The 27556-nt window shown below is 20.4% G+C and overlaps 1 protein-coding gene across 1 annotated transcript in view; it reads right to left on the reverse strand.

Annotated features, from left to right (window-relative positions):
* LOC122505847 (Fanconi anemia group D2 protein homolog) overlaps positions 1-27556 on the reverse strand; it is a 34603-nt gene that overhangs the window by 404 nt on the left and 6643 nt on the right. The window contains exons 2-16 of the mRNA XM_043617702.1: positions 25738-26157; positions 25486-25652; positions 22095-22365; positions 21502-21858; positions 17795-18152; positions 17246-17676; positions 17078-17169; positions 12985-13156; positions 12339-12599; positions 9963-10293; positions 9336-9660; positions 5983-6195; positions 5587-5893; positions 3093-3310; positions 2768-2976 (exon numbers count right to left, since the gene is read on the reverse strand). Coding sequence (XP_043473637.1) covers positions 2768-2976; positions 3093-3310; positions 5587-5893; positions 5983-6195; positions 9336-9660; positions 9963-10293; positions 12339-12599; positions 12985-13156; positions 17078-17169; positions 17246-17676; positions 17795-18152; positions 21502-21858; positions 22095-22365; positions 25486-25652; positions 25738-26157 — 4132 coding nt within the window. The remainder of the gene's footprint in view (positions 1-2767; positions 2977-3092; positions 3311-5586; positions 5894-5982; positions 6196-9335; positions 9661-9962; positions 10294-12338; positions 12600-12984; positions 13157-17077; positions 17170-17245; positions 17677-17794; positions 18153-21501; positions 21859-22094; positions 22366-25485; positions 25653-25737; positions 26158-27556) is intronic.

Consider the following 27556-nt stretch of genomic DNA (forward strand, 5'->3'; position numbering starts at 1 on the left):
TTGCAATCGGGAAAATTTGTGTTAAGAAGCAAAAATTTTTAGTAGGTTATGCATAAAACTGAGGAGTAAAAATACATAAAGAGAATTAATTATTATTACAAATTATTGATGCTCAATTCTTCATTACATACAAAATATTCGAGAAAAACTGGTTTCAAATTTATATAAGTAAAAAGAAACTTTTAATCAACATAAATTTAAAACAAACATAACCTATAATTCGTTTACTTTTTAAATTCTTTTCTATAGGGAGCGTGTCGCACATTTGTGCCAAATTTCAGTCTGGTAGGTCAAAAATATAAAAGTTAAAGTAGGGAACACGCTTCTTTTTCTATTAAATTTATTTACGAATTGTTTTTAATTGTAAAATTATTCGAAAACATCAATAAATTCTTGACAGGATTTCAATTATTTTTAATACAATTTTAAGTGAATTCTTCGAAAAATGTAATTATTATCAAAAATTTTATTAAAATTCTTCGAAAGAATTCAATTATCAATTATTTTTAATAATTTTTCCAAAAGTTCCTTGAGAATTTTCACGTCCATTTGTTTACAATTCAATTTTACGAAATTTCTATTTTCGGAAATACATCAATTAAATATATATTATAGAAAATAAAAACTTGAAATAATTTTTTAAAAATTCAATTCTTTCGAAAAAAAATCTAAATCTAAAAAAATTTTCAAAAATTTTGTTTTTAATTTTCAAATCAATTTTTTTACAATTCAATTTTACGAAATTTCGATTATTCGGAAATATTCTTCAATTAAATATATATTAATTACATTTTTTCGAGGAATTCGATTAATATTGTATTAAAATTTTATTAAAATAGTAGATATTGAAAATCATTGAATTGAGGAACGTTTTTGAAAATAATTGAAGTTTAGCCAAGAATTATATTAAAATTTTTAAAAGTAATTAAATTTTGGAGAAGAATTTTATTATTTTTAAAGATATATTGAAATTTTAACGAGAAATTAAAAAAAAAAATTTTGAACACGATTGAATTTCTGCGAAGAATTTTATTATTATTTATGAAAATAATTGAATTTTTGCAACGAATTTTTATTACATTTTTTAAAAATAATTTAAATCCTGCAAAGAATTTTATTATATTTATGAAAATAATTAAATTTTTGCCAAAGAATCATATCGAAGTTTTGTTTAAATAAATGAATACCTATGAAACATTGTATTATTTGTGAAAATAAATTAATTTTTGTAAAGAATTTTGTTTCAAATTTTAGAAAAGAATTTTTTTAAAGAATTTTTTATTCAATGAAAATATAAGTGAATTTCTACAAAAAATTTTCTATTATTTGTAAAAATAATTTAATTATTGAGAGAAATTTTATTAATATTTTTGAAAATAATAGAATTTGAGAGTAAAAAGTTATTAAAATTAAAAAAAATTATTATTGATTATTATTTTTGAAATTCAACTATTCGTAAAAATTACAACTGTATAATTATTTCAAAATTTAATTATTCTTTCCTGAATTTTTAAATAAAATTATTCAAAACTTTAATAACTTTTTAGGAAATTAATAAATTAATAATAATTTTTTAAAATAAATATTTAAATATTATTACAGTTTTAAATCAATTAAATTATTTAAAATTTTAACTGAACTTCATTTAAATCAATTTATATTAGAAAATTCTACGAGAATTAAATTATTTAAATACAGAAATGAATAATTATTTTTTATAATTAAATCCTTGTAAAGAATTTCATCATAATTTTTGAAAGTAAATGATTTTTTTCAATGAATTTCAATAAAATTTTTAAGAATAATTGCATTTTTCAAGAAATTTATTTGAAATTCTATTAATAATAATAGAAATCCGGTGAAAAATTGGATTATTTGTGAAAATAATTGAATTCTTAGGAAGAATTTTTATTAACATTTTTGGAAATACAAATTAAATTTTTTTGAAGAACTTTTAATTAAAAACTTTTGAAATAATTGAATTCTTTCCAGGAATTTAATAACTATTGTTTTGAAAATAATTAAATTCCTGGGAAGAATTCTATAAATTGTGGAAAAAAGTTTTGAAATTTTTAAAAATAATTGAATCATTTCAAATAATTTAATTAAAATTGTATTAAAAATAATTATTTTTAATACAATTTTAATTAAATTATTGCATCGAATTTTATTCAAAAATTTTTAAATATAAAATGAATTCCTCTGAAAAATTTTATTATTTGTGAAAATAATTGAATTCTTAATAAGAATTTCATTGCACTTTTTAAAAATAAATTTTTTTTTAAAAAAATAAATTTTGAAAATTATAGAATTCTTGTGAGATGAATTTTATTATTTATAATATTCATAAAAATAAAAAATAACTGATTTCTTTCTTTTTAATTAAAATTTTCTAAAATAATAATTGAATCTTTGCGATGAATTTTACTATTTATAACATTTTATTTTAATTATAAAAATTACAATTTCTTTTGAAAAATTCCCTTGAAAATTTGATTTTAAATAATTGAATTCCTGGGAAAATTGTATTATTTATGAAAATAATTTAATTCTTGTGAAAAATTTTCTTAAAATTTTTTAAATAATTAAATACTTTCAAAGTATAATTTTATTAAATTTTTTGGAATTGTTTCTAAAAATATTATTAAATTTTTGAAAATAATTTTCATTTTATATGATTAGCGAATTAAAAGTAGTGCAAATTCTAAAAAAAATAGTCTGTAAAAAAGTAAACTTGATAATTTAGCGTTACCAAAAAGATAGTTACCTGTGATTGTATCACCTGACCGTGGATATCTTTTTTAGTTAGATTTCCCAATTTGAAGTAATCCAAGGAGTTGTTAAAGGCCATCAATCCCTTAATGCGACAGAGAAGCTGATCGTACAACGATTTAATGCTGGGGAAATATTTTGTCATCGTCGTGTCCTGTTCATTAATACCAGTACAATAAATATTGTGTAGGTACCTTGTTGATTCTAAAAAATTTAAACAAATATAAAAAATCCAGAAAAATAAAAACATAAAAAAATATAAACTAGAGCTAGCTGTAAACTATAAAATTTAAATAAAAAATAAATTCTCAAGTAATTACTTTGAAAGTAGTTGATAATATTTATAACTTCCTGCGGACGATATTTTAAATTATGTTCCATAAGGACAATTCCATGATTAAGCACTAGTCGCACAATTATAATTAGATATCTCACTGAAAGTATATGAATTGTTTTCGTGTTCATTGTTTTGCTAATGTCCACTATTTTTGATATCGTTTTACCAGCAGTTAACCAAGTTGCAAGCTTTGACGTGCAACTGAAAGAAAGAATATTTTTTACCTTAACACGCTAAAAATTACTTTAAATCGAATCTATCTCAACTTGTTAACGCAATTTAAATTTAAATCATTTTTTTTTTGGAAATTTAATAAAAATTCTTCATTTTTGAAAAAATCTAATTTTTCTTTAAAAAAAAAATTAAGAATTATTTGTACAACTCTTGTTTTATATTCATTGAAATATAAAATTTATTTCAATGAAATTTGACAAAATTTTCAATTGATTCAATTTTTTAAAATTATATTCGAAAAAACAATAATTTATTAAAAAAAATTTGTATTACACTTTTTCAAGAAACAAATTTTTTTTTCAATTTTTAAATTAAATTATCCAAAACTAGAATACTTTTTGTTTCACAAAAATTTAAAAACTTATTCTTATTTATTTTTCCACGGGAATTAAAATTTCAAATAATTCCAAATGAAAAACTCTTTTTGAAATTTAATTATTTCTAAAAATTGCAACTGTAATTCTTCCAAAATTCAATAATTTTTTTTCAGAATTTTTAAATAAAATTATTCAAAAACTTTAAGAATTTTTAAAGAAAAATAATGCAATTAATAGATTTTTTAAAATGAAAATTCAAATATTTTCATAACGCGGTGCAAAAAAGGGCACTTTTTTGCACCTTGTTATGAAAAATATCGTTCGTAACTAGTGCTAGCAGTTGCCAATTTTTGAATGAGCACTTTTTTTGGAACAAACTGTAGGCGAAGCTTCGAGATTTTTTTAAATCAATTCCTATCGGAATTCAGCTATACGAGAATTGAATTATTTAAATAGAATAATATTTGTAAATTCATAAAATAAAAATTTTTTTTGAAAATTCTAATTAAATTCTTTTTGAAGAATTTCTTTGAATTTTTTTTTAAATACTGGAGTTTCACTAATAATTTTAATTAAAAAATTTGAAAATAATTGAATTTTATGAACAAATTTCTTTCAAGTTTTTAAAATAATCTTGTTTGCTAATAATAAATAATAAAATTTTTCACAGAGATTCAATTATTTTCATGAATAATAAAACTCATCATAGAATATCAATTATTTTTAATACAATTTTAATCGAATTTCTCGAATAATGTAATTATATTATTGAAAATTTTATTAAAATTCATCGAAAAAAATCAATTATTTAAAAATTTGATGATAAAATTCTTTATAAGAATTCAATTTTGAGAAACGTTCATTTATTCAATAAATTATTTTTTATTTATTCTTTTCAATTTAATTCAATTATTAAAATACATAAATTCTCATGGAATTTTTTAATAAAAAGTGGATTGAAAAATGAATTTCAGTTAAAATTTTAGATAATAATTGAATATAAAAAAACATTATAGCTTGAATTTTTTTTTTTTTTGAAAAAGTTATAATTTCATTTTTTTAAATTTATTTCATTTTTTTATTTTCTAAACATTTAATTGAAAAATTTTTGAATAATTGAAATTTTGTAAAATTGACAATGAACTTTTGCAAAAAGTATTAAAAATAATTGATAATTGTATTCTTTCGAAGAATTTTAATAATATTTTTGAAAATAATTACATTTTTCGAAGAATTTACTTAAAATTGTATTAAAAATAATTGAAATACTGTGATGAATTTTATTATTTATGAAAATAATTGAAAATCTTGCAACGAATTTTTATTAACATTTTTTTTAAATAATTGAATTGTTTTGATAAATTTTATTAAAATAGTAGATTTTGAAAAAATTTGAATTTCAGCGAAGAATTTCATTATTTGTAAAATGAATTCTTGCAAAATATTTTTTGAAAATAATTAAAAATACTTTTTTCGAGCAATTTATTTTAAATTGTATTAAAAATAATTGAAATCCTACTCAACAATTTTATTATTTATGAAAATAATTGAATTCTTACAACGAATTAAGAACAAAAATTAAATTTTTGCAAAGATTTTATTATTTAGAAAAACAATTGAATTATTTTGAAGGATTTAATTATAATTTTGTTTAGAAATAATTGAATTTTTGCAAAAAATTTTACTATATTTATAAAAATAATTGAATTCTTAAGAAGAATGTTATTATTTTATGCAAATAAATTTTGTATTTTGTAATTTACATAAATTCGGCTTTAAAATGAAAAAAAAAAAATCATTGAGTTTAGAGCAAAATTGAGAAAGTGCACAATTCGTTTATCCATTAACTTAAAAAAAAACGGACAAGTTCGATTTAAAATAATTTTTTTTTAAATTATAGTTATCAGTTAATTTCATAAAACTTACGGCTCATTGGTTTTAAATGATCGCAAATCATTTTTAATTCCCTTGATAAGACCTTCGAGAATTTTTTTGAATAAAAGTGGAAAATTACTTTTATTAATAGACGATAAATTTCTCAAGCAATCGGACGCCTTTTCCAATACTTCAACATCGTCCCTTACCCACTCAACAAGTTCTGCGACCTTATTCAAAGGCGATGGTTCATTATCAATCCAAGTTTTTAATAGTCCTGCAACTGCATTTCGATACAAACTTCCCGATTGTTTGTCCAACCAATTTTTCGATCGTAGAAAATCGTATGCCATTGTAGCTATAAATCGAAAATAAATAATCAATTATTAAAAAAGAAAAATTTGTGGGGAGTAAAAAAATTATTGACTGCTGACTATGTAATATTACCATGTGCCTCCTTGTTCTCATTTTCGAAAACTTTTGCGTGTTTCATTATGGTTCCACAAATGTTGACAATGCTGCAAGCGAGGATAATTGATCTACCTTCAGCAATGTTGCACATTTGCTCGAAAAATCTATAAGCTTCAGCAACAAGATCCTTCATTGAAACTTGAGTTAGATTCATCCCTCTTGTCTTCATCGCAATTGTACTAAGACCCTCTGGAATTAAATTTTTATTTTTAGGTTTCCATTTACAGAATATTGCCACAAGAAATTAATTTTGTTTTTTCCTGATTTACAGACAAAATTTTCAATTTTGTCCTGCCCCTAAAGAATATTCTGATTTGCTCTAAAAATTATTAGATACTCAAAAAACAGTTCTATTAAATTTATATTTACGAATTACTTTAATTGTAAAATTATTCAAAAACGTCAAAAAAAAAAAAAACAGCAATCTTTGTCTGGTCTTCATTTTTCTTTCTTATTATCAATAAATTCTTTTTAAAATAAATATTTAATCATTATTATTATTATCCCATAGGAATTAAGATTATCAAAAAATTTCAAATGCAAACCTTTATGAAATTCAACAACTTATAATAATTTAAATTCCTATAAAGTTTTAAAAAAAATACATTATTTACAAAAATTTTAATAAAATCCTTCCGAAGAATTAAATTATTTTTACTTTAAAATTTTTCACATGAATTCAATTATTTAAAAAAATATGTAATAAAATTCGTTGTAAGAATTCAATTATTTTCATAAATAATAAAATTTTTCATAGGATTTCAATTATTTTTAATACAATTTATAATGAATTGCTCGAAAAAAGTATTTAATTATTATCAAAAAATATTTTGCAAGAATTCATTTTACAAAATAATGAAATTCATCGATGAAATTCAAAATTTTTCAAAATCTACTATTTTAATGAAATTTCTCAAAAGAATTCAATTATTTAAAAAAAATGTTAATAAACATTCGTTGCAAGATTTTCAATTATTCTTCTAAATAATAAAATTCTTCACAGTATTTCAATTATTTTTAATACAATTTTCAGTAAATTCTTCGAAAAATCTAATTATTTTCAAAAATATTATTAAAATTCTTCGAAAGAATTCAATTATCAATTATTTTTAATACTTTTTGCAAAAGTTCATTGTCAATTTTACAAGATTTCAATTATTCAGAAATTCTTCAATTTAATGTTTAGAAAATAAAAAAATGGAATAAATTAAAAAAAAATCCAATTATAACTTTTTCAAAAAAAAAAAAAAATCCTAAAGAATTGTCAGTTAAAGTTATGAAATATTCATATTTTCGAAGAATTTAATTTAAAACCTTTTCAAAATTCAATTATTTTTGAAAATTCCTGCTATAATGTTTTTAATGTTCAATTAGTATCTAAAATTTGAACTAAAATTCATTTTTAAATCAATTTTTATTTGAAAATTCTACGAAAATTCAATTGTTTAAATATAAAAAAATGTAATTATTTTCAAACATTTTTTGCAAGAATTTAATTACATTTCACAAATAATGAAATTTTTCGTTAAAATTTAAATATTTTAAAAATTTACTATTTTAATGAAATTCCTCAAAAGAATTCAATTATTTTCATAAATAATAAAATTCTTTATAGGATTTTAATTCTTTAAAAAGAAATTTAATAAAATTCGTTGCAAGAATTGAATCATTTTCATAAATAGTAAAATTCTTCCCAGGATTTCAATTATTTAAAAAAAATGTAATAAAATTAGTTGAAAGAATTTAATTATTTTCATAAATAATAAGATTCTTTATAGGATTTCAATTATTTAAAAAAAAATTTAATAAAATTCGTTGCAAGAATTGAATTATTTTCATAAATAGTAAAATTCATTACAGGATTTCAATTATTTAAAAAAAATGTAATTAAAGTTCGCTGCAAGAATTGAATTATTTTCATAAACAATAAAATTCTTTACAGAATTTCAATTATTTAAAAAAATTTAATAAAATTCGTTGCAAGAATTCTTTATAGGATTTAAATTATTTAAAGAAAATGTAATAAAAGTTCGTTGAAAGAATTGAATTATTCTCCTAAATAATAAAATTCTTGACCGGTTTTCAATTATTTTAATACAATTTTAAGTAAGTTCTTCGAAAAATGTAATTATTTTCAAAAATTTTAATACTATTCTTCGAAAGAATTCAATTATCAATTATTTTTTAAAATTTTTTCAATAATTCCTCGCGAATTTTCAAATCCATTCAATTTAATGAAATTTTGATTATTCGGAAATTCTTTAATTAACTATTTAGAAAATAAAAACTTGAAATAATTTCAAAAAACAAAATTCAATTAAACCATTTTAAAAAAATTAATTTTATTCAGAATTGTCAGTTAAAAATATGAAAAATCCAGATTTTCAAAGATTTGGATTTGAAACCGTTTCAAAATTCAATTATTTTTAAAAATTCAAGCTATAATGTTTTTTATATTCAATTATTATCTAAAATTTTAACTGAAATTCATTTTTAAAATCCACTTTTTATTAAAATATTCCATGAGAATTCAAGTATTTTAATAATTGAATTGAATTGAAAAGAAGAAATGAAAAATAATTCATTGAATGAATGAAAGTTTCTCAAAATTGAATTCTTATAAAGAATTTTATCATCAAATTTCTAAATAATTGATTTTTTTCAATGAGTTTTAATAAAATTTTCAATAATAATTAAACTTTTCGAGAAATTCGATTAAAATTGTATTAAAACTAATTGATATTCTATGATGAGTTTTATTATTCATGAAAATAATTGAATCTCTGTGAAAAATTTTATATCATTTATGCAAATAATTGAATTATTGCGAAGAAATTTATAAAAAAAAATTGTAAATAATTGAATTCCTGTGAAATTTTTACTACTTTTATAAAATAATTTAATGTTTGCTTAGAATTTTATCAACAATTTTTTTAAACAATTGAATTCTTTTGAAAAATTTTATTAAAATAAAATATTTATTTTTATTTTGTACCTAGATATGAAAAATCTTTGAACTGAGAAAAATTTTTGAAAATAATTTAAATTTTCCCAAGAATTTTATTAAAATTTTTCAAAAATAATTGAATTTTGGAGAAGAGTTAAAATTATTATTTTTAAATATAATTGAAATTTTAACGAGAAGAACTGCGAAGAATTTTATTACCTACTTTTGAAAATAATTGAATTTCTGCAATCATTTATAAGTTCTCAAAAATTCAATTTTTTCCAGTACTTTTATAAAATTCCCAGACATTTCCCTGATTTCCCTGACCTGTGGAAATTCTAGTTTAGTTCATTTCCTTTATATAATTTAAAAACAAATTTACCTTTAAGAAGACCTTCATACTTTGCACTATTATACAATTCCTTCCAGCTGAAGATTTGATTTACCAATTGTAAGAGAAGAACGAGAGCTTCTCTCATTTGACAATCATCAATTTCATTTTCCTTAACTTCATTCGCAATATCTTGTAATTTATTGCAAATTTCAGGCAATAAATTAATTAAATCACGTATTAATAATTCCGAGTCGTTATTCTCGAGCATTCCCAAAAATTCTTTCACAACAAAGCAAACCTGAGCAATTGACACAGCTTCATTTGACGTTTGGGTTAAGGCCATTCCCATTTTTAGATTCAAAAGATGTACCACCTAAAATTTTAGGAAAAAAAAATTTTAATATTCAACATATAATCAAGTTTCTCACAAAAAAATTTGATTTTATTTTTCCCTAATTTCCAGACAGAACTTTACCTTCCTCTCTGATCCCCAAAAATATTCTAATTTACTTTAAAAATAATTTTTTCTTTATTATAATAAAATTAATGGAAAAAAACTCTTAAAAAAATGTCTTTTGATACATTTATCTGATGGATTTTTTTTTCAAAAAGATATAAATTAAAATTTGAAAAATTAAATTTAATTAAATTAATTAATTTAAATTAAAATTAAACCTTTATGTCCAATTTGCGGAAGTAGGTAGGGTTTTTCGATACTAGAAGTGAGCCTAAATCAAAAGTTTCCCAGTCAGGATTCGTGAGCATATGTGATTTATCAGCGGCTCCCTTCTTTCCTTTTTTCGATGTTTTCTTCTCAATTTTAACAAACGGCTTAACGGGAAAATAATGAAAATATGCCTGAGGTGGTTCATAATGGAAGTCGATCATTGACAGTGCCATTTGAAAATCGCCCTGCAATTTCATCAAATCGTCAAGTCGCTTCAGTACTCTTCTCTGCATTCGGGAATCCGAGTCTTTTACGAAACCACTTATTACTTCTCTAAACCTGAAAACAAGAGGAAAGTTAAAAGAAGATGAGTTTTATTAGAAAAATTATTTTTGTAAATATAGTAAAAATTTTTTCAAAAATTCAATTATTTCTAACAAAATTTTAATAAAATTTGATAAAAGAATTTAAATGTTTTCTAAAATTTTAATAAATCCTTCTAAATAATTCAATTATTTTCAATAAAATTTCACGAAAGAATTTAATTTTTTTCTTAATTCGTCATAAAATGTTTCAAAAGAATTCAATTATTTTCTAAAATCTTTAATAAATCCTTCGAAATAATATTCAATTATTTTCATAAATAGTAAAATTTTTTGCAGGAATTGAATTATTTTTAAAACAATTTTAATTGAATTCCTCGGAAGAATTTAAATATTTTCATAAAATTCAATTATTTTTTCTAAAATTTTCATAAATTCTACGAAACAATTCAACTAATTTTATTAAATACTAAAATTCTTTGCAGGTATTAAATTATTTTTAATCCAATGTAATGAAAATTACACGAATGAATTTAATTATTTTTAAATATTTATATTAGTTTCATTTATTTCCTAAAATTTCAATATAAATTCATCGGAATTCAATTATTTTTATAAATATAGTAAAATTCTTCGCAAGAATTAAATTATTTTTGTAAATAATAAAATTCTCCTTCATAAAATATTAAAATTCAATTGCTTTCAAAATTTTCAATTAAAATTGTTAAAGAATCTACATTATTTAAAAAAATTTTTTTTAATTCTTCAAAAGTATTTAATTATGATTTTTAAAAATTTTAATAAAATTCTTTGCAATAATTCAATTATTTTTAGAACTAAAAAAATTTTTTCGAAGGAATTCAATTATTTTTATAACTAAAAAAAATTTTTCGAAAGAATTCAATTATTTTTATAACTAAAAAAAATTTTTCGAAGGAATTCAATTATTTTCTTCTAATTTGTTGTTAAGATTCTTTGTCAGAATTCAATTATTTTTAATAGGCACATTAATTTTAAAATTAAAAATATTTGAAAAGAAAAATTATAAAAAAGTTAAGAAACAAAAAAGCAAACAACTAATTTCAAACTGCGAACAAATTACCGGAATACAACGTTTATTTTCACTTAATTTAAAAATATGGACTTTACTTAATTTTTATTAGAAAATCTTATAAGAATTTAAAAATTTAAATACAAAAATAAATAATTTAATGAAGAATTTTATTAAATTTTATTAAAAATTAAAAAAAATTGTGTTCAATTGAAAAATGTTGATAAAACGTTTAAAAATAATTGAATTTAAATAATATTTTTAAAAATAGTTGTATTCTTTCCAAAAATTTTATTACAATTGTACTAAAAATAATTGAATTCCTCCGAAACATTTTATTATTTATGAAAATAATTGAATTCCTCGGAGAAATTTTAACTAATTATACAAATAATTGAATTCTTTCAAAACACGTTATTATTTATTAATTTTCAAAAAATTTTCAAAAATAATTGAATTCTTACAAAAGAAGTTTATTAATTTTTTTTTAAATAATTGAATTCCAGCGAAGAATTTTATAAAAATCATTTTAAATAATTAATTTTTGCCGAAAAATCTTATGAAAATTGTGTTTTGAAATAATTATATTCCTGTGAAAATTCTATTATTTATGAAAATAATTTTTGCGTAGAATTTTATTACAATTTTTTTTTTAAATAATTGAATTCTGTTCAAAAATTTTATTAAATTAGTAAATATTGAAAATCATTGAATTGAGGAAAATTTCTGATAATAATTGAAATTTTGTAAAGAATTTATGGTTTAAATTTTTGAAAATAATCGAATTTTGAAGAAGAATTTTATTATTTTTAAAAATAATTGAAATTTTGAAGAGAATTTAAAAAAAATTTTTAACATAATTGAATATTTGCGAAGAATTTTATTACTTTTGAAAATAATTGAATTTCTGTAATCATTTATACCTTCTCGAAAATTCTCCAAATTATTCTTGTACAATTTACGAACTTTTCTTTCTTTTTCAATTAAATTAGAGAATTAAATCTACTCACCAATTAATACAGTACAGCATATAATCCAAATTTCTTGCTTCAGGCTCTTTGAGATTTATCGGTACCAGTATCGGAGCACCCAAAAGTGCATTAATATCTTCAAGATTATCGATATTCTGAGAGAGTCTTGCATTACACATTCTTAACAATCGAAACAAAATTGGCACGATACCACCAAATTTCCCCTCACCAAAGTAAAGTATAATTTCTCTCTCATTTTCAATTAGAGGATTTAATCCATATTCCACTTTCATGTCATTTCTGTCAACATTAAGAAAAAAATTTTTTTAAAAATATTTTTAAAAGTAATTTATATTTTAGGGCATTCTATTTCAAACCATTCCACCTATAAAAGACGATCGCATTCGCAACAGACAATTAAGAGTTTTACATTTCAAACACGAATTTCTCTACGAAATTAAAAGAAATTTTGAAAAATAAAAAGATAATTATGTAAAGTTTATTTAACTTTCTTTCGAATTAGTGTATAAAATATTACTAATAAATTTGATTTTTATACTATAAAATTCACTTAAAAAGTGATTCATTAAAAATGAAAGAAACTGAAAAAACGATCGTCTTTTATTGGTGGAATGTTTTAAATTAGAATGCCTCATTTCTTTGTTAGGATTTAAAAATTACAAACTTCTGTGACGGATGAAAATCAATATATTGGACAAAAGCTTCTTCAAAACGTTCCCAGATATGTTGGAGAAAACGGTGGTCAATATTTTCAGTCTCTGCCACGATCATACTCATCCGATCGTAGAACAAAGCTTGTGATCTCAAGCATAAGTTCACCCCCAATTTCACTTTTTCTATTAAAATTAAAATAATAAATATTTTACTAACAAAATAATCATTTAATTATTTTTATTATGCAAATTGCAAAATTTTTTATTTTCAAATATGAATTTTTGAATAATTTCCAATTCAAATTAAAAAAAAAATTCAACTATTAACTAATTTACTAATTAATTATTCTTGTTTATTAATTTCAAAAATTTTTATTTAAGATTCTTCGCAAGAATTCAATTATTTTCATAAATATAGTAAAATTTTTTGCAAAAATTAAATTATTTTTTATAAATAATAAAATTCTTCCTAGGAATTCAATTTTTTTTAACAGAATTTTAATAAACTTCAAAAATCAAATTTTTTAATTATTATAATTATTGACAGACATGATTATTTTAAAAAGTTGATGAAACTTCTTTGTTTAATTAAATTATTTTAAAAATTTTCAAGTAAAATTATCAAAAAAAAACTACATTATGTATTTTCAAAAAAACTTAAAGAAATTCTTCAAAAGAATTTAATTATTCACAAAAACTTTAATAAAATTGTTTAAAAGAGTTTAATTTTTTATCAATAATTTTAATAAAACTTTAATAGTAAAATTATTAATTAAATAATTATAATTATTACAATTATTAACATCTTATAAAAAATTGTTATAAAACATGCAAATATCGATAACTCCATGTGATCAATATCTTCATGTTTTATAATAATTCAAGATGACCGAGTGATAAAATCATAATTTTATATTATGAGAATATTGTTACTGTAACTTATTCAAAATTACTTTTATCATTTTAATTCAATTATTGTTTTCCAAAATTTTTAACTAATATTCTTCTTTAAATTAATTATTATTAATTATTATTAATAATTTTTAAAACATTTCTTTCAACATTTTCAAATCCTTTTGTTTACAATTCAATTTTACGAAATTTCATCGATTATTCGGAAATTCTTCAATCAAATATTAGAAAATAAAAACTTCAAATAATTTTAAAAAAATTCAAATGAACTTTTTCAAAAAAATTAAATCTACACAACTTTTAGTGAAAAGTATGAAAAATCCAAACATTCAAAGATCGAAATTCAATTATCAACAATTTTAACTAAAATTCATATTTGAATCAATTATAATTAGAAAATTCTACGACAATTCAATTATTTAAATACAAAAATAAGTAATTTATTAAAATAATTGAATGTTTCTTAAAATTTAATTCCCATAAAGAATCGTTATCAACAAATTTTCAAATAATTCAATTCTATCAACGAATTTTTATAAAATTTTTCCAATAGAATAATAATAATAATTAAGTAGTTATTAAATTATTAAAGAATTCACTTATTAAGAACATAATATTAAATATTCTTCAATTATTATTATTATTCAACAATTTTAATAAAGTTTTTCGCAAGAATTTCATTATTGTCACATATAAATAATAAAATTCTCTAGAGAAATTCAATTATTTTCAACAACTTTTATAAAATTTTTTTTAAAAAAATTATTATTTTCAAAACTTTTAATAAAATTTCTTCAAAAATTCAGATAACATCCTTCGAAGGAATTTAATTACTCTTGTGAATTGTAAAATCCTCCTTCAATTATTTTAATAAATAATAAAATATTTCGGAGGAATTCAATTATTTTCAATATGATTTTAATAAAATTTCTCGAAAGAATACAATTATTTTTAAAAATGTTATTTAAGTTCAATTACTTTCAAAAGTTTTAATAAAAATTAAATTATTTTCAACAATTCTAATGAAAAATTGTTCGAAACAATTGAATTATTTTTATAAATTATTGTAAAATTCTTGGCAAGAATTCAATTATTTTTGTAAATATTAAAATTTTTCTAAAAAATTCAATTATTTTCAGATATTTAATGAAATTCTTCTAAAAAAAATGTAATTATTTACAGAAACACTAATAAAATTGTTTAAAAAGAATTTAATTTTCTATGAATAATTTAAAAATAATTTAATAGGAAAATCGTTAATTACAATTAATAATAAACATGATTATTTTAAAAACTTTAAAGAAATTCTTCTTAAAATTCAATTATTTTCAAAATTTTCAGTAAAAATTATTATTAAAAAAAAACTCCTTTATTTCCAAGAAAATTGAAATAAATTCTTTAAAACACGAAATCTGTGGATTTCGAAACGTTGGAGTAACATTAAACGAATTTTTGTCTGAATTTCTTCGTATTTCTTTCTTATTCCTTAAAACAATTCAATTATTTTAAAGAATTTTAATAAAAATCTTGCTAAGAATTAAATTATTTTCAATACAATTTCAATTACAATTTCTCGAAAAAAATTTAATTATTTGAAAAAATGTTGATAAAATTCTCGAAATGAATTCAATTATTTTCAAATTTTTTGATAAATACTTTACGAAAATTCAAAGAATTTCAGTAAATTGACAATTCAATTATTTCTGAAAATAATTAAATTCTTAAATAGAATTTTATTAAAACTCTTGAAAATAATTGAATTTTTGCAATAATTTCTAACTTTTACAAAATTGAATTTTTTTTTCGTGTTTTTAACTAAACATCTTCTATAAATTTATTATTTTTATAATAATTTTTAAAAAAGTTCTTTAATATTTATAAAAAAAATTGAATCTCTGTGAAAATAAATTGAATATTTTTGAAAATAATGGAATTATTGCAAAGAAATTTATAAAAAATTTGTAAATAATTCAATTGCTGTAAAATATTTGTTATTTACAAAAATAATAAAAGGTTTGCTTAGAATTTGTTCAAAAAAAATTTTAAAATAATTCATTTCTTTTGGAAATTTTTTTTTCAAATAGTAGATATTGAAAATCATTGAATGGAGAAGAATTTTTGAAAATAATTGAATTTTAGAGAAAAATTTTATTAAAATTTTTGAAAATAATTGAATGTTGGAGAAAAATTTTAATATTTATAAAGATAATTGAAATTTTGACGATAATTTTTTCAAACTTTTGTGACCATAATTAAATTTTTGCGAAGAATTTTATTACTTTTGAAAATAATTGAATTCTTCAGACGAATTTTATTAAAATTTCTTTTTAAATAACTGAATTCTTTTGTGAAATTTTATTGATATAGTAGATATTGAAAATAATTGAATTTTGATAAATTATATAACAATTAATGAAATTTCTACGAAGAATTTTATTAAAATTATTTTGAAAATAAATTGAATTTTGAAAAAGAATTTCATTAAAATTTTTGAAAATAATTGAATTCTTTCAAGAAATTTAATTAAAAATATATTGACAATAATACCTAAATTCTAATAAATAAATTATAGGAAGACTTTTTAAAATAATTGAATTTCTTTGATGAATTTTAATAAAATTTTTACGAATAATTACATTTTTCGAGATAATTGAAATTCAGCATCGAGTTTTATTATTTATGAAAATTATTGAATCCCTGTAAAAAATGTTATTATTTATGAAAATAATTGAATCCCTGTAAAAAATGTTTTTATTCATGAAGATAATTGAATCCCTGTGAAAAATGTTATTCATGAAAATAATTGAATAATATATGAAAATAATTTGTAAATAATTGAATTTCTAGAAGCATTTTACTACTTTTGGAAATAATTGAATTTCTGCAATTATTTTTTTAAATCTAAGTTTTTTAATATTTTTAAATTCATTTAAAATGGAAATTTTATAAAATTTTAAATCAAATTCTTTTAAAGTTGATCTACTTATGAAAATTGTAAACGCAATTCTTTTAAAATTGAATTAATTTTGAAATATTTAAGTGAAATTTGATTTCAAGAATAAACTTTAGAAAACAACAATTTTCCAGGATTTCGATCAAAATTCCCTGACTTTTCCAGGTTTCCAGGTGGCGTGGCAACCCTGTATACTTTTGATAAAATTTCTTAACTTTCACCAAAAAACGAGAACTTACCAAAAAGATCTAATGCATCCTTGTATTTTTCTTCTTTACTCGCTAAATGCTTGATCGCCATGCAAGCACTTAAGACACCTTTGCATTTTGTTCTAAAAAGAGAAAATCATTAGAAAAAATGAACAATTGTCTCTTGAGAGAGAATCTTTCAGTAAATAAAAAACTTACATTGGTTTCGAACTTGCAATTTGCTTCGACATCAAAATTGTCATATCATCGTACAACGTTTCAGAAATGGAACTCGATTGAATGCAGAGACCATGAAGGACGTCATTTAAAATTGCGACACTCTCTAAATCTAAATTATCAACTTTTTCCAATAGAATTTTTAATGTATTACAATGAGAGTGAAGTTGTTTTCTTCTATCATCATCGGCAATCATTTTACTGAGAATTGTAAAGGCCTTATTTGCCGTGGAATTATCATAGCCAACGAGTTGTAAAATTTTATCCAATACTTGTCTTTGTTTGTAGATTTCATTTTGACTCATGAAAATCAAAACGAACCATTCAATACCAAGTTCTGTGTAGAGTTGATCGTTGGATTTTACAAGATTACTCGCTGATTCCAAAGCACTTGATTGTAATTCACGTGCAGCCTATAATTAGATTTTGAAAATAAGAAATTTTGTAATTTGCATTGTAATTACAATAAATCGAATACTTGGGCAAGACAAAAAATTATAAGAGATTAAATAAATTTGATTGATCGCTCACCTCGATATATTCTCTGTAGAATGTTTGAAACAAACTCAATCTAAAATTTCCATTTCGAATATTCCGTTTGAGATATGCGTCAGCAATTTTGTGATTTGAATCACGAGATGCAAAGAAGGAGAGCAAATAAATAATATCCATTGAATTTGCCTTAACAATTGTCTTGAGAACATTTGCAGTCGCATTGACGACCTTCTTAAATGCCTTCATAGCTTGCGAAATTATTTGAACTACCGCTATTTGATTCGCATAACATTCCTCGAGTTTTGTATTCGGCAATGGCTCCAAATGAACTAGACGCAATGTTCTAAAGAATTCTTCCGCCGGTCTTTCCTCGTTACAATTGCGCAAAATAAATCTAAAACAATAAATAAATAAATAAATAAAACCGCTGCCAATTTATATATTTTTGTAACTTAATTTATTTATTTAATTTTATATTACAATAATATTGTTACTGTAACTTCTTTAAAATTATTTTCATCATTTCAAATTCAGACTTCGCACTCGATAATTAATTTTTAAAAAATAGCAAAAATGTAGCTTTCAAACTAAAAAAAGTAATAAAAAAGTAGCTATCGAAAAATTAAACTTGACGACCAAAAAAACTTATTTTAGACACTTGACAAAACAGAAAAAAAAATTCCATTCCATATTTTTTATTTTTCTCACTTTTTCCTAATTTTCATCAAAAATATTTATTTCATTCTTATCCTGATTATAAATTGAATTACTGCCAAGAATTTTATTATAAATCAAAGAATTTAAATATTTAGGTGAGAGGGCCCCAAGGTGGTCACTTTTTTGGCCATAAGGTGGTCACTTTTGATTTTTTATGAAAATGTGTTTATACGCCATATTTATCAACATTTATCACTGTGAATGTGAATATTATCAATTTTTAAGTTTTATGATGAATAATAATGAAATAGAATTATTTTCAAAATTTTACCTATCTAATACATACACAAAAAGTATCATTTTTGACGAAAGGACAAAGTGCAAAAAAAATATGTAATATGTTTCTGTGATCCTGAAAAACAATTAATATTAAATAAACAACTTAGTAATACGTTTTTTACATTTTTTAAAAACTTTTTTAGTGAATTTTTGTATGGTGACCACCTTGGGGCCACTTTTTTTAAAAGTCGAATTTTCAACTTTTTTTAAAAAGTGCCATAACTTTTTTTTATTAATGAAATGAAAAAAACTTTATGATAGGAAGTTAGGTAATAAGATAAAGTTTCAAATGCCGTATTATTGACCTTTATATATAATTCCATTTGAAATCTACAGTCGTTCAAAAGATGGGTGACCACCTTAGGGCCCTCTCCCCTATAAAAATAATTTAATTCTTGCGAAGAATTTTATAAAAAATTTTAAATAATTCATTTCTTTCGACTTATTTTTATGCAAATTCTAATTTAAAAAATTGAATTCCTTAGAAATTTTTATTATTCATGTGAAAAGAATTCAATTTTTACAAAAATTTTTTTAAATAATCGAATTCTATTTGAAAATTTTATGAAAATAGTTGATATTGAAAATCATTGAACAGCGAAAAGTTTTTATAAGTAATTAAATTTTACAAAGAATTCAATTCAAATTTTTGATGCAATAATTTAATTCTTGCGAACGATTTTATTAGATTTTTTAAAAATAATTGAATTTCCAAGAAGAAATTTATTACTTTTAAAAATAATTGCATTCTTGTGATGAACATTGTTATTTATGAAAATAATTTAATTTTGCAAAGATTTTTATTAAAATGCTTCAAAATAATTGAATTTTCGGGAATAATTATGTTATTTATCGACATTCTTTCGAAGAATTATTTATGTAAATAATTGAATTCTAAGGAAGAATTTATTTTATTAAATTATTTATTTTTTTATTTTTATTTTATTGAAATCTAAAAGAATAATTGAATTATTTCAAAAAAATTTAATTTAAATTGTAGGTATTAAAAATACAAAGAAATTTAAATTATTTTAATTATCCAAAGAATTTTACAAAAAACATTTTTTTTAAAATAATTGATTTTTTCGAAGAATTGAAATTAAATTTTTAGGAATAATTACATTTTTTGTGTAATTCCTGTAAAATTGTATTAAAAATAATTGAATAGTTTGTTAAGAATTTTAATTAAAATTTTCCAAAATAATTAAATTCCTGTGAGAATAATTTTATTATTTATGAAAATAATTGAATTATTGTGAAAAATTTTGTTATTTTTAAAAATAATTGTATTCTTCATGAGAATTTCACAAACATTCTTTTAAATAATTTTTTTTTTTTTGAAATATAATAAATATTATGAAAATAATTGAATATAAAATAAATAAAATAATTGAATTCTTGTAGAAAACTTTATTTTTTGAAAATAATTGAATCTTTGTAAAAAAGTTTTATTATTTATGACAATAATGCAATTAAGATAAAAAATTGGTAAATAATTGAATTTCTGTGAAATTTTTATTATTTTATGGAAATAAGTTTAAATGTTTGCGCAGAATTTTATTAAAATTGTAAAATAATTGAATTCTTTTGGAAATTTTTATTAAAATAATAAAAGATATTGAAAATAATTGAATTGAGCGAACTTTTTGAAAATAATTGAAATTTTGACGAGAATTTTATCAAAGTTTTTTAAAAATAATTGAATATTGATATGAATAATTTTACTAAAACTTTTAAAAATTGAATTGAAAAATTGAATTCTCGCAACGAATTTTATTAAAATTTTAAAAAATAATTGAATTCTTACGAAAAACTTTATTAATTTCTTTTTTAAATAATTGAATTCTAGCGAAAAATTTTATAAAAATCATTTTAAATAATTTATTTTTTTCGAAAATTTTATAATACCTACCTAATTTTAATTGAAAATTTCCAAAGTAATTGAATTTTATAAGAACAATTTCTTTCAAGTATTGTATAATAAACGGGTTTTTTAATAATTTAAATTAAACATTTAATTCTTGGATTTTATTAAAATTTTTAGAAAATAATTGAAGTCTTTCAAAAAATTTCTTTAATTTATTGAATACAATCGAATTTTAATTATTTTTAATAATTGTATTGAAAATAATTTGTTCCTGAGAAGAATTTTATTATTTATGAAAAATAATTTAATTTTTACTACTTATAAAAATAATTGAATTGCTTCGAAGGATTTATTAAAATTTTAGAAAATAATTGCATTCTTTCGAAAAATGTTATTATCAATTTTTTTTTTAAATTGAATTCTTTCATGAAATTTTATTAAAATTGTATTAAAAATAATTGAATTTTTGCAAAGAATTTTACTATTTATAAAAATAATTGAATATCTTTGAAGAATTTTGTTATTTTTTGAAATAATTGAATTTTTCAAGAATTTTATTAAAATTTTTGAAAATAATTTAATTTTGGAGAAGAATTTTATTATTTATAACGATAATTGAAATTTTGATGAGAATTTTTAAAAATTTGGAATAAACTTGAATTTTTGCATAGAACTTTATTAGTTTAGAAAATAATTGAATTTTTGCAATAATTTGAAGCTTTTCAAAATTCTCCAAATTATATCGTTAAATTTACCAACTTTTCTTGTTTTTTTTAATCAAATTACGGACTTTAAGGACCTTTTTTTAAAAAAAAATACTGACTTCGAGCACTGCATTATAGAAAAATGAGGATTACTTTTAATAATTTTAGTTTCATACCTTGAAATTGCAGGCACATTACAGGGATCAGTTGTTTCGAGCATATCAATAAGTTTGCTTCTTAATTCTTCGAATTGCATTTTGCCGAAAGAAAAAGTTGAGAGAGTATCTAGAATAACGTTTATCAATTCCGGATAAGTTTCCATTAATTTTAAAAGTATCTCAGAGATTGCATGATGCTGCGTATCAATTACAATATCTGGTAGAAATACAATTAATTCCTTTTGAAACCACATTGGTGTATGTTCAATAAGTATTTCAATTTGTTCAGTCAGTGACTCTGGATTCACAATAAATTCCAAGAATCGTATTTGCTGTAATATTGTGAAAGCCCAAGGAACACTTTCCGCGTCATTTCTATCAAAAAAATTAACGAATTAAAAACAAAAAAAAAACATTCAAATATTCATCAAAATTGACTCAACTAAATAAAAAATTCATTCAATGGTTTCTAATTATTTTCGCATTTTTAATAAAATATAAATATAAATTTAAACACTAATTTCGATAATTAAATCACATTTTCCACAACGCAAAACCAATTGGAGTAGTGGGAAATAATTATCTGAAATTAATTTAATGAAAATACTTACGCTTCCAAGACAACTTCGTTCAATCTATTCAAAAGATGATGTAGAAAAGGTTTTTGTATTTCGGCAATTTGCAATAAGAGTTTAATTAACGAAGTATTGTACCAACTCGGAAAAGGCTGTCCATCGTCAACAACTTTTAAATCCTGAGTAGCCTTCTTTAAATTATTATCAACATCAATGAAATTTTTCCAATCCGCTGAAATCTCTTCTGTCTTGTATCCTTTCTCAAGTAATTTTCTCATGTTTGCTCTTATGTCGTTTGGATCTCCGTCTGATTAACAAAAAAAAAAAGAGAATTCAGTTTTTAAAAATTCAAATTAGCGGATTCAATATGACTGATAATATTTTTTAATTTATCGAATTCATTGAGATTAAAAAGTTATTAAGGTGAAAAAAAATTTACGAAAAAGTTTTCTGAGTTTTATAAAAATAACATTCAGATACAAAAATCCACATTTTGTTTTAGGAATTCTAGTAATTTGATATTTTTTTTTAGTACTTTTAACATTTCCCTGACATTTCCCTGATTTTCAAGAGTTGATAAAAAAATTTGAAAAAACTTTTTTTTTAAAGAAATAGAGATAAACATAAATTTTATATACTTTAAGGACTTCACAAATCGACGTGTTCAGAGTGAATGATTTTTTCATGAAAAAAAAATTTCTGGTCATGAATTATATTTCCCGATCATAAAGAAACACTCTCAAAAACTATTTTCAAGATTTCAATTTAATTATTTTCTAGAAATTTTTACAAAAATTCTTCTTTAATTCAATTATTATTAACTAGCTTAATTTTCATTGCCATTGGTACTTCAGGGTTACGAGGCTTTTGCTCTTTTCAAATTCCCTGACTTTTTCAGGATTTCCAGGTTAAAAAACGGAATTTTTCCAGGTTTTTAAAACTACATTTATATTTAACAAAATTTTTAATTCAAACCTTTTTTTTAACTGAAATTCATATTTGAATCAATTACAATTAGAAAATTCTACGACAATTCAATTATTTAAATACAAAAATAAGTAATTTGTTGAATAATTTAATGTTTCTTAAAATTCAATTCCAATAAAGAATCGTTATCAACAAATTTTCAAATAATAGAATTCTATCAACGAATTTCAATAAAATTTTTAAGAATAATTACATTTTTCGAGAAATTCGATTCAAATTGTATTAAAAATAATTGAAATTCAGCAATGAGTTTTATTATTTGTGAAAATAATTGAATCCCTAAGAAGAATTTTATTACTTTTAAACAAAATTTAATTTTTGCGAAGAATACTTTTAATAAAATTTCTTCAAAAATTCAGATAAAATCCTTCGAAGCAATTTAATTATTCTTGTGAATTGTAAAATCCTCCTTCAATTATTTTCATAAATAATAAAATATTTCGAAAGAATTCAATGATTTTAATAAAATTTCTCGAAAGAATACAATTATTTTTAAAAATATTATTTAAGTTCAATTATTTTCAAAAGTTTTAATAAAAATTAAATTATTTTCAACAATTCTGATAAAAAATTGTTCGAAACAATTGAATTATTTTTATAAATTGTATAATTCTTGGCAAGAATTCAATTATTTTTGTAAATAATAAAATTCTTCTGAGAAATTCAATTATTTTCAGATATTTAATGAAATTCTTCAAAAAAAAAAAAAATGTAATTATTTACAAAAACACTAATAAAATTGTTTAAAAAGAATTTAATTTTCTATGAATAATTTAAAAATAATTTAATAAGAAAATCGTTAATTACAATTAATAATAAACATGATTATTTTAAAAGGTTTAAAGAAATTTTTCTTAAAAATCAATTATTTTGAAAATTTTTAGTAAAAATTATTATTAAAAAAAACTCCTTTATTTCCAAGAAAATTGAAATAAATTCTTTAAAACACGAAATCTATGGATTTCGAAACGTTGGAGTAACATTAAACGAATTTTTGTCTGAATGACTTCGTTTTTCTTTCTTATTCTTTATAAAAAATTCAATTATTTTAAAGAATTTTAATAAATATCTTGCCAAGAATTAATAAATTATTTTCAATTCAATTTTAATTACAATTTCTCGAATGAAATTCAATTATTTGAAAAAATGTTGATAAAATTCTTGAAATGAATTCAATTATTTTCAAATTTTTTTGATAAATACTTTACAAGAATTCAAAGAATTTCAGTAAATTGACAATTCAATTTTTTCTGAAAATAATTAAATTCTTAAATAGAATTTTATTAAAACTCTTGAAAATAATTGAATTTTTGCAATAATTTCTAACTTTTACAAAATTGAATTTTTTTCGTGTTTTTAACTATAAACATCTTCCATAAATTTATTATTATTTAATTATTTTTAAAAAAGTTCTTTAATATTTAAAAAAAATAATTCAATCTGTGTGAAAATAAATGGAATATTTTCTGAAAATAATGGAATTATTGCAAAGAAATTTATGAAAAATTTGTAAATAATTGAATTGCTGTGAAATATTATTTTGTTATTTATAAAAGTAATAAAAGGTTTGCTTAGAATTTTATCAAAAAATTGTTAAAATAATTCATTTATTTTGGAAAATTTTTTTAGAATAAAAAATAATTGAAATGAGGAGAATTTTTGAAAATAATTGAATTTTATTAAAATTTCTTTTTAAATAATTGAATTCTTTTGTGAAATTTCATTGAAATAGTAGATATTGAAAATAATTGAATTTTGATAAATTATATAGAAATTAATGAAATTTCTACGAAGAATATTATTAACATGATTTTAAAAATAAATTGAATTGTAAAAAAAAATTGCATTAAAATTTTTGAAAAGAATTAAATTCTTTCAAGAAATTTAATTAAAAATATATTGACAATAATGCTTAAAATTCTAATAAATAAATTATAGGAAGGCTTTTTAAAATAATTGAATTTCTTATTTTCTTTGATGAATTTTATGAAAATTTTTACGAATAATTACATTTTTCGAGAAATTTCATTAAAATTGTATTAAAAATAAATAAAATAATTGAAATTCTGCGATGAGTTATATTATTTATGAAATTAATTGTAAATCTATAACGTTTTTTTTTATTTATGAAAATAATTGAATCTCTGTAAAAAACATTTGATTATTTATGAAAATAATTGAATTATTGCTGAGAAAAATTGTGAAGGCAACTCTTTTAAAATTGAATTAAAGAAAATTTTCAATTTTTTCAAGGTTTATAAAATTCCCTGACATTTCCAGGTTTTTCAGGTTGCCAGGTAGATTATCTACCCTGTAGATTTATCAAGTTTAGAAAACTTGCTCCTCAATTTAAAAATTACTCGATTTTAGTTATAGTTTAAAAATAACAGTAATTTTCTAGTGGACAATAGAAAATTTTAGTAGACAATAATCTTCTTACTTATCTGATGGGGTGAATCGCCCTTCACCAATGTCACTCGTGCATCGTTCAAAAATGCAATAAATTTATTTTTCGATTGTACTGGTCCTGGTTGTAGAAATTCATTTTCGTTTCTCGTTGGTCGTTCGGGCGAAAATAAACTACTCACTTTGTTCACTTCTTCATTTCTGAATTAACAAAAAAAATATATTGAAATTCTTCAGTTTTTGGTTACTGGAAAAAAATTAGAAAAAAATGAAATAAAATAAAAACCTTGTGGAGGAGAAAATGTCCCCTTTCATTGGAATAATGATATCGTCATCATCATCGTCATCATCATTGTTTTCGAGTAATCTCCGTTTCACTGAATTCGCCTCATTGTCCTTATTATTTTTTTCACGGGGAGAACCTAGAGATAATCTACCTCGTTTTTTCGCCGAGGAAGAACCACTGCTGAACATACTTTTATCCGATTCACTGCCACCGCTCTTTGATGGTGTTACGAGTTCGCGTGCTAATCGTTTTCTCGCTGAATTATTACTTTCTTCTATTACTGGCTCAATGGGTCTCAATGGTGATATTTCTTCATCGCTTTTCGCCAATTGCCTCTCAAATTCAGAGGTATTTGGACTGACTGAAGATACTGTAGGTTTTTGACTTGCAATCTTTACTGGCGTCTTTGGACAAACTTGACTGAAAATAAGCAAACAAAAAGTATTAAATATATTATTTTTACTAATCAGAATACTGGATTGTGAAAAATTTTTTTTAAATTAATTTATTTTCTAAATTATTGCAAAAATTAAATTTTTTAAAAAGGTAAAAATTTGATTTATTTATAGATCTCTGAAATTAGCGTCGAAAATAATTTTTTTTTCATAAACCGAAAAGAAGTAAACAATTTTTTTAAAACATTCTAGATTAAAAGAATGTCCTGAATATTTTTTTTTCTTTTCCTCGGCAAATAAAAGAGGTAAAATTCACATAAAAAATTTTTATAATTTTTCTTTTCAAATATTTTCAATTTTAAAATTAATGTATTCAAAATAATTGAATTCTGACAGAAAATCTTGACAAAAAATTTGCTAATGAAATTTTTTCGAGAAATTTAATTAAAGTTGATTCGAAAATAATTGAATTTCTTTAAAGAATTTTATTAAAATTAAAAAGATTCAAAATAATTGAATTCATCACAAGAATTTTATTATTTTTTTTTAAAATAATTGAATTCTTTCAATTTTTTTTTTACGAATATATTTAAAAATTGCATTCAAAGTAATTTAATTTTTATATAGAATTTTTTAAAAATATTTTCAGAATAATTGAATTATTTTTAGAGAATTTTAAATTCTTGTTGAAATTGAATTTTTTGAAAATTTTTGAAAATAATTAAATTCTTTCGTGTAATTTGATTTGAAATTGGATTAAAAATAATTTAATTCCTGCAAAGAATTTTAAAATTATAGAATTTATTAAAATTTTAAGTGAAATAATTGAAATTTATGGAAATATTTAAAAATATTTGAACTCGTCCGAGGAATTCAATTAAAATTGTAAAATTTGATTTATTAATTTCCCTCATAAAGTTTATTTATTATAATTATTTTATTAAAAAAAAAAAAAAGCCAACAGCACGCGGTATTCCCAAGCGGTCACCCATCCAAGTACTAACCGCGCCCAAAGATGCTTAACTTCAGTGATCGGACGAGAACTGGTTTGCATTTTTTTTTTTTGCATTTGTAATTGTTTATTTATTGCCAAAATTAATAATAATACAAGGTTTCACAATAAACGATGAAATCATTTTTACATTATTATAAAGGACTTACTGGCTAATACAAAGCTCTCGAAGTCGCGTACAATATTTTATGCCCACGAATGCATATATTAGTTAATATTTTTATTCTATATTAAAGATATTTTTTCTAATTCCCAGGAGAAATATTCAATTTGCTTTTTATCGATCAGAAAGGGCTTAAGAAAACTGATCATTTCGCTATTTTTGTTTTTATTTTATGGATAATAATGAAAGAAAATAACCTGAATAAACTATATTATAATAATTAAATTTAACAATAACAATGAATAAGAA

The sequence above is a fragment of the Leptopilina heterotoma genome, unplaced genomic scaffold (assembly GCF_015476425.1).
Source record: "Leptopilina heterotoma isolate Lh14 unplaced genomic scaffold, ASM1547642v1 Lhet_38, whole genome shotgun sequence".
Lineage (NCBI taxonomy): Eukaryota > Metazoa > Arthropoda > Insecta > Hymenoptera > Figitidae > Leptopilina > Leptopilina heterotoma.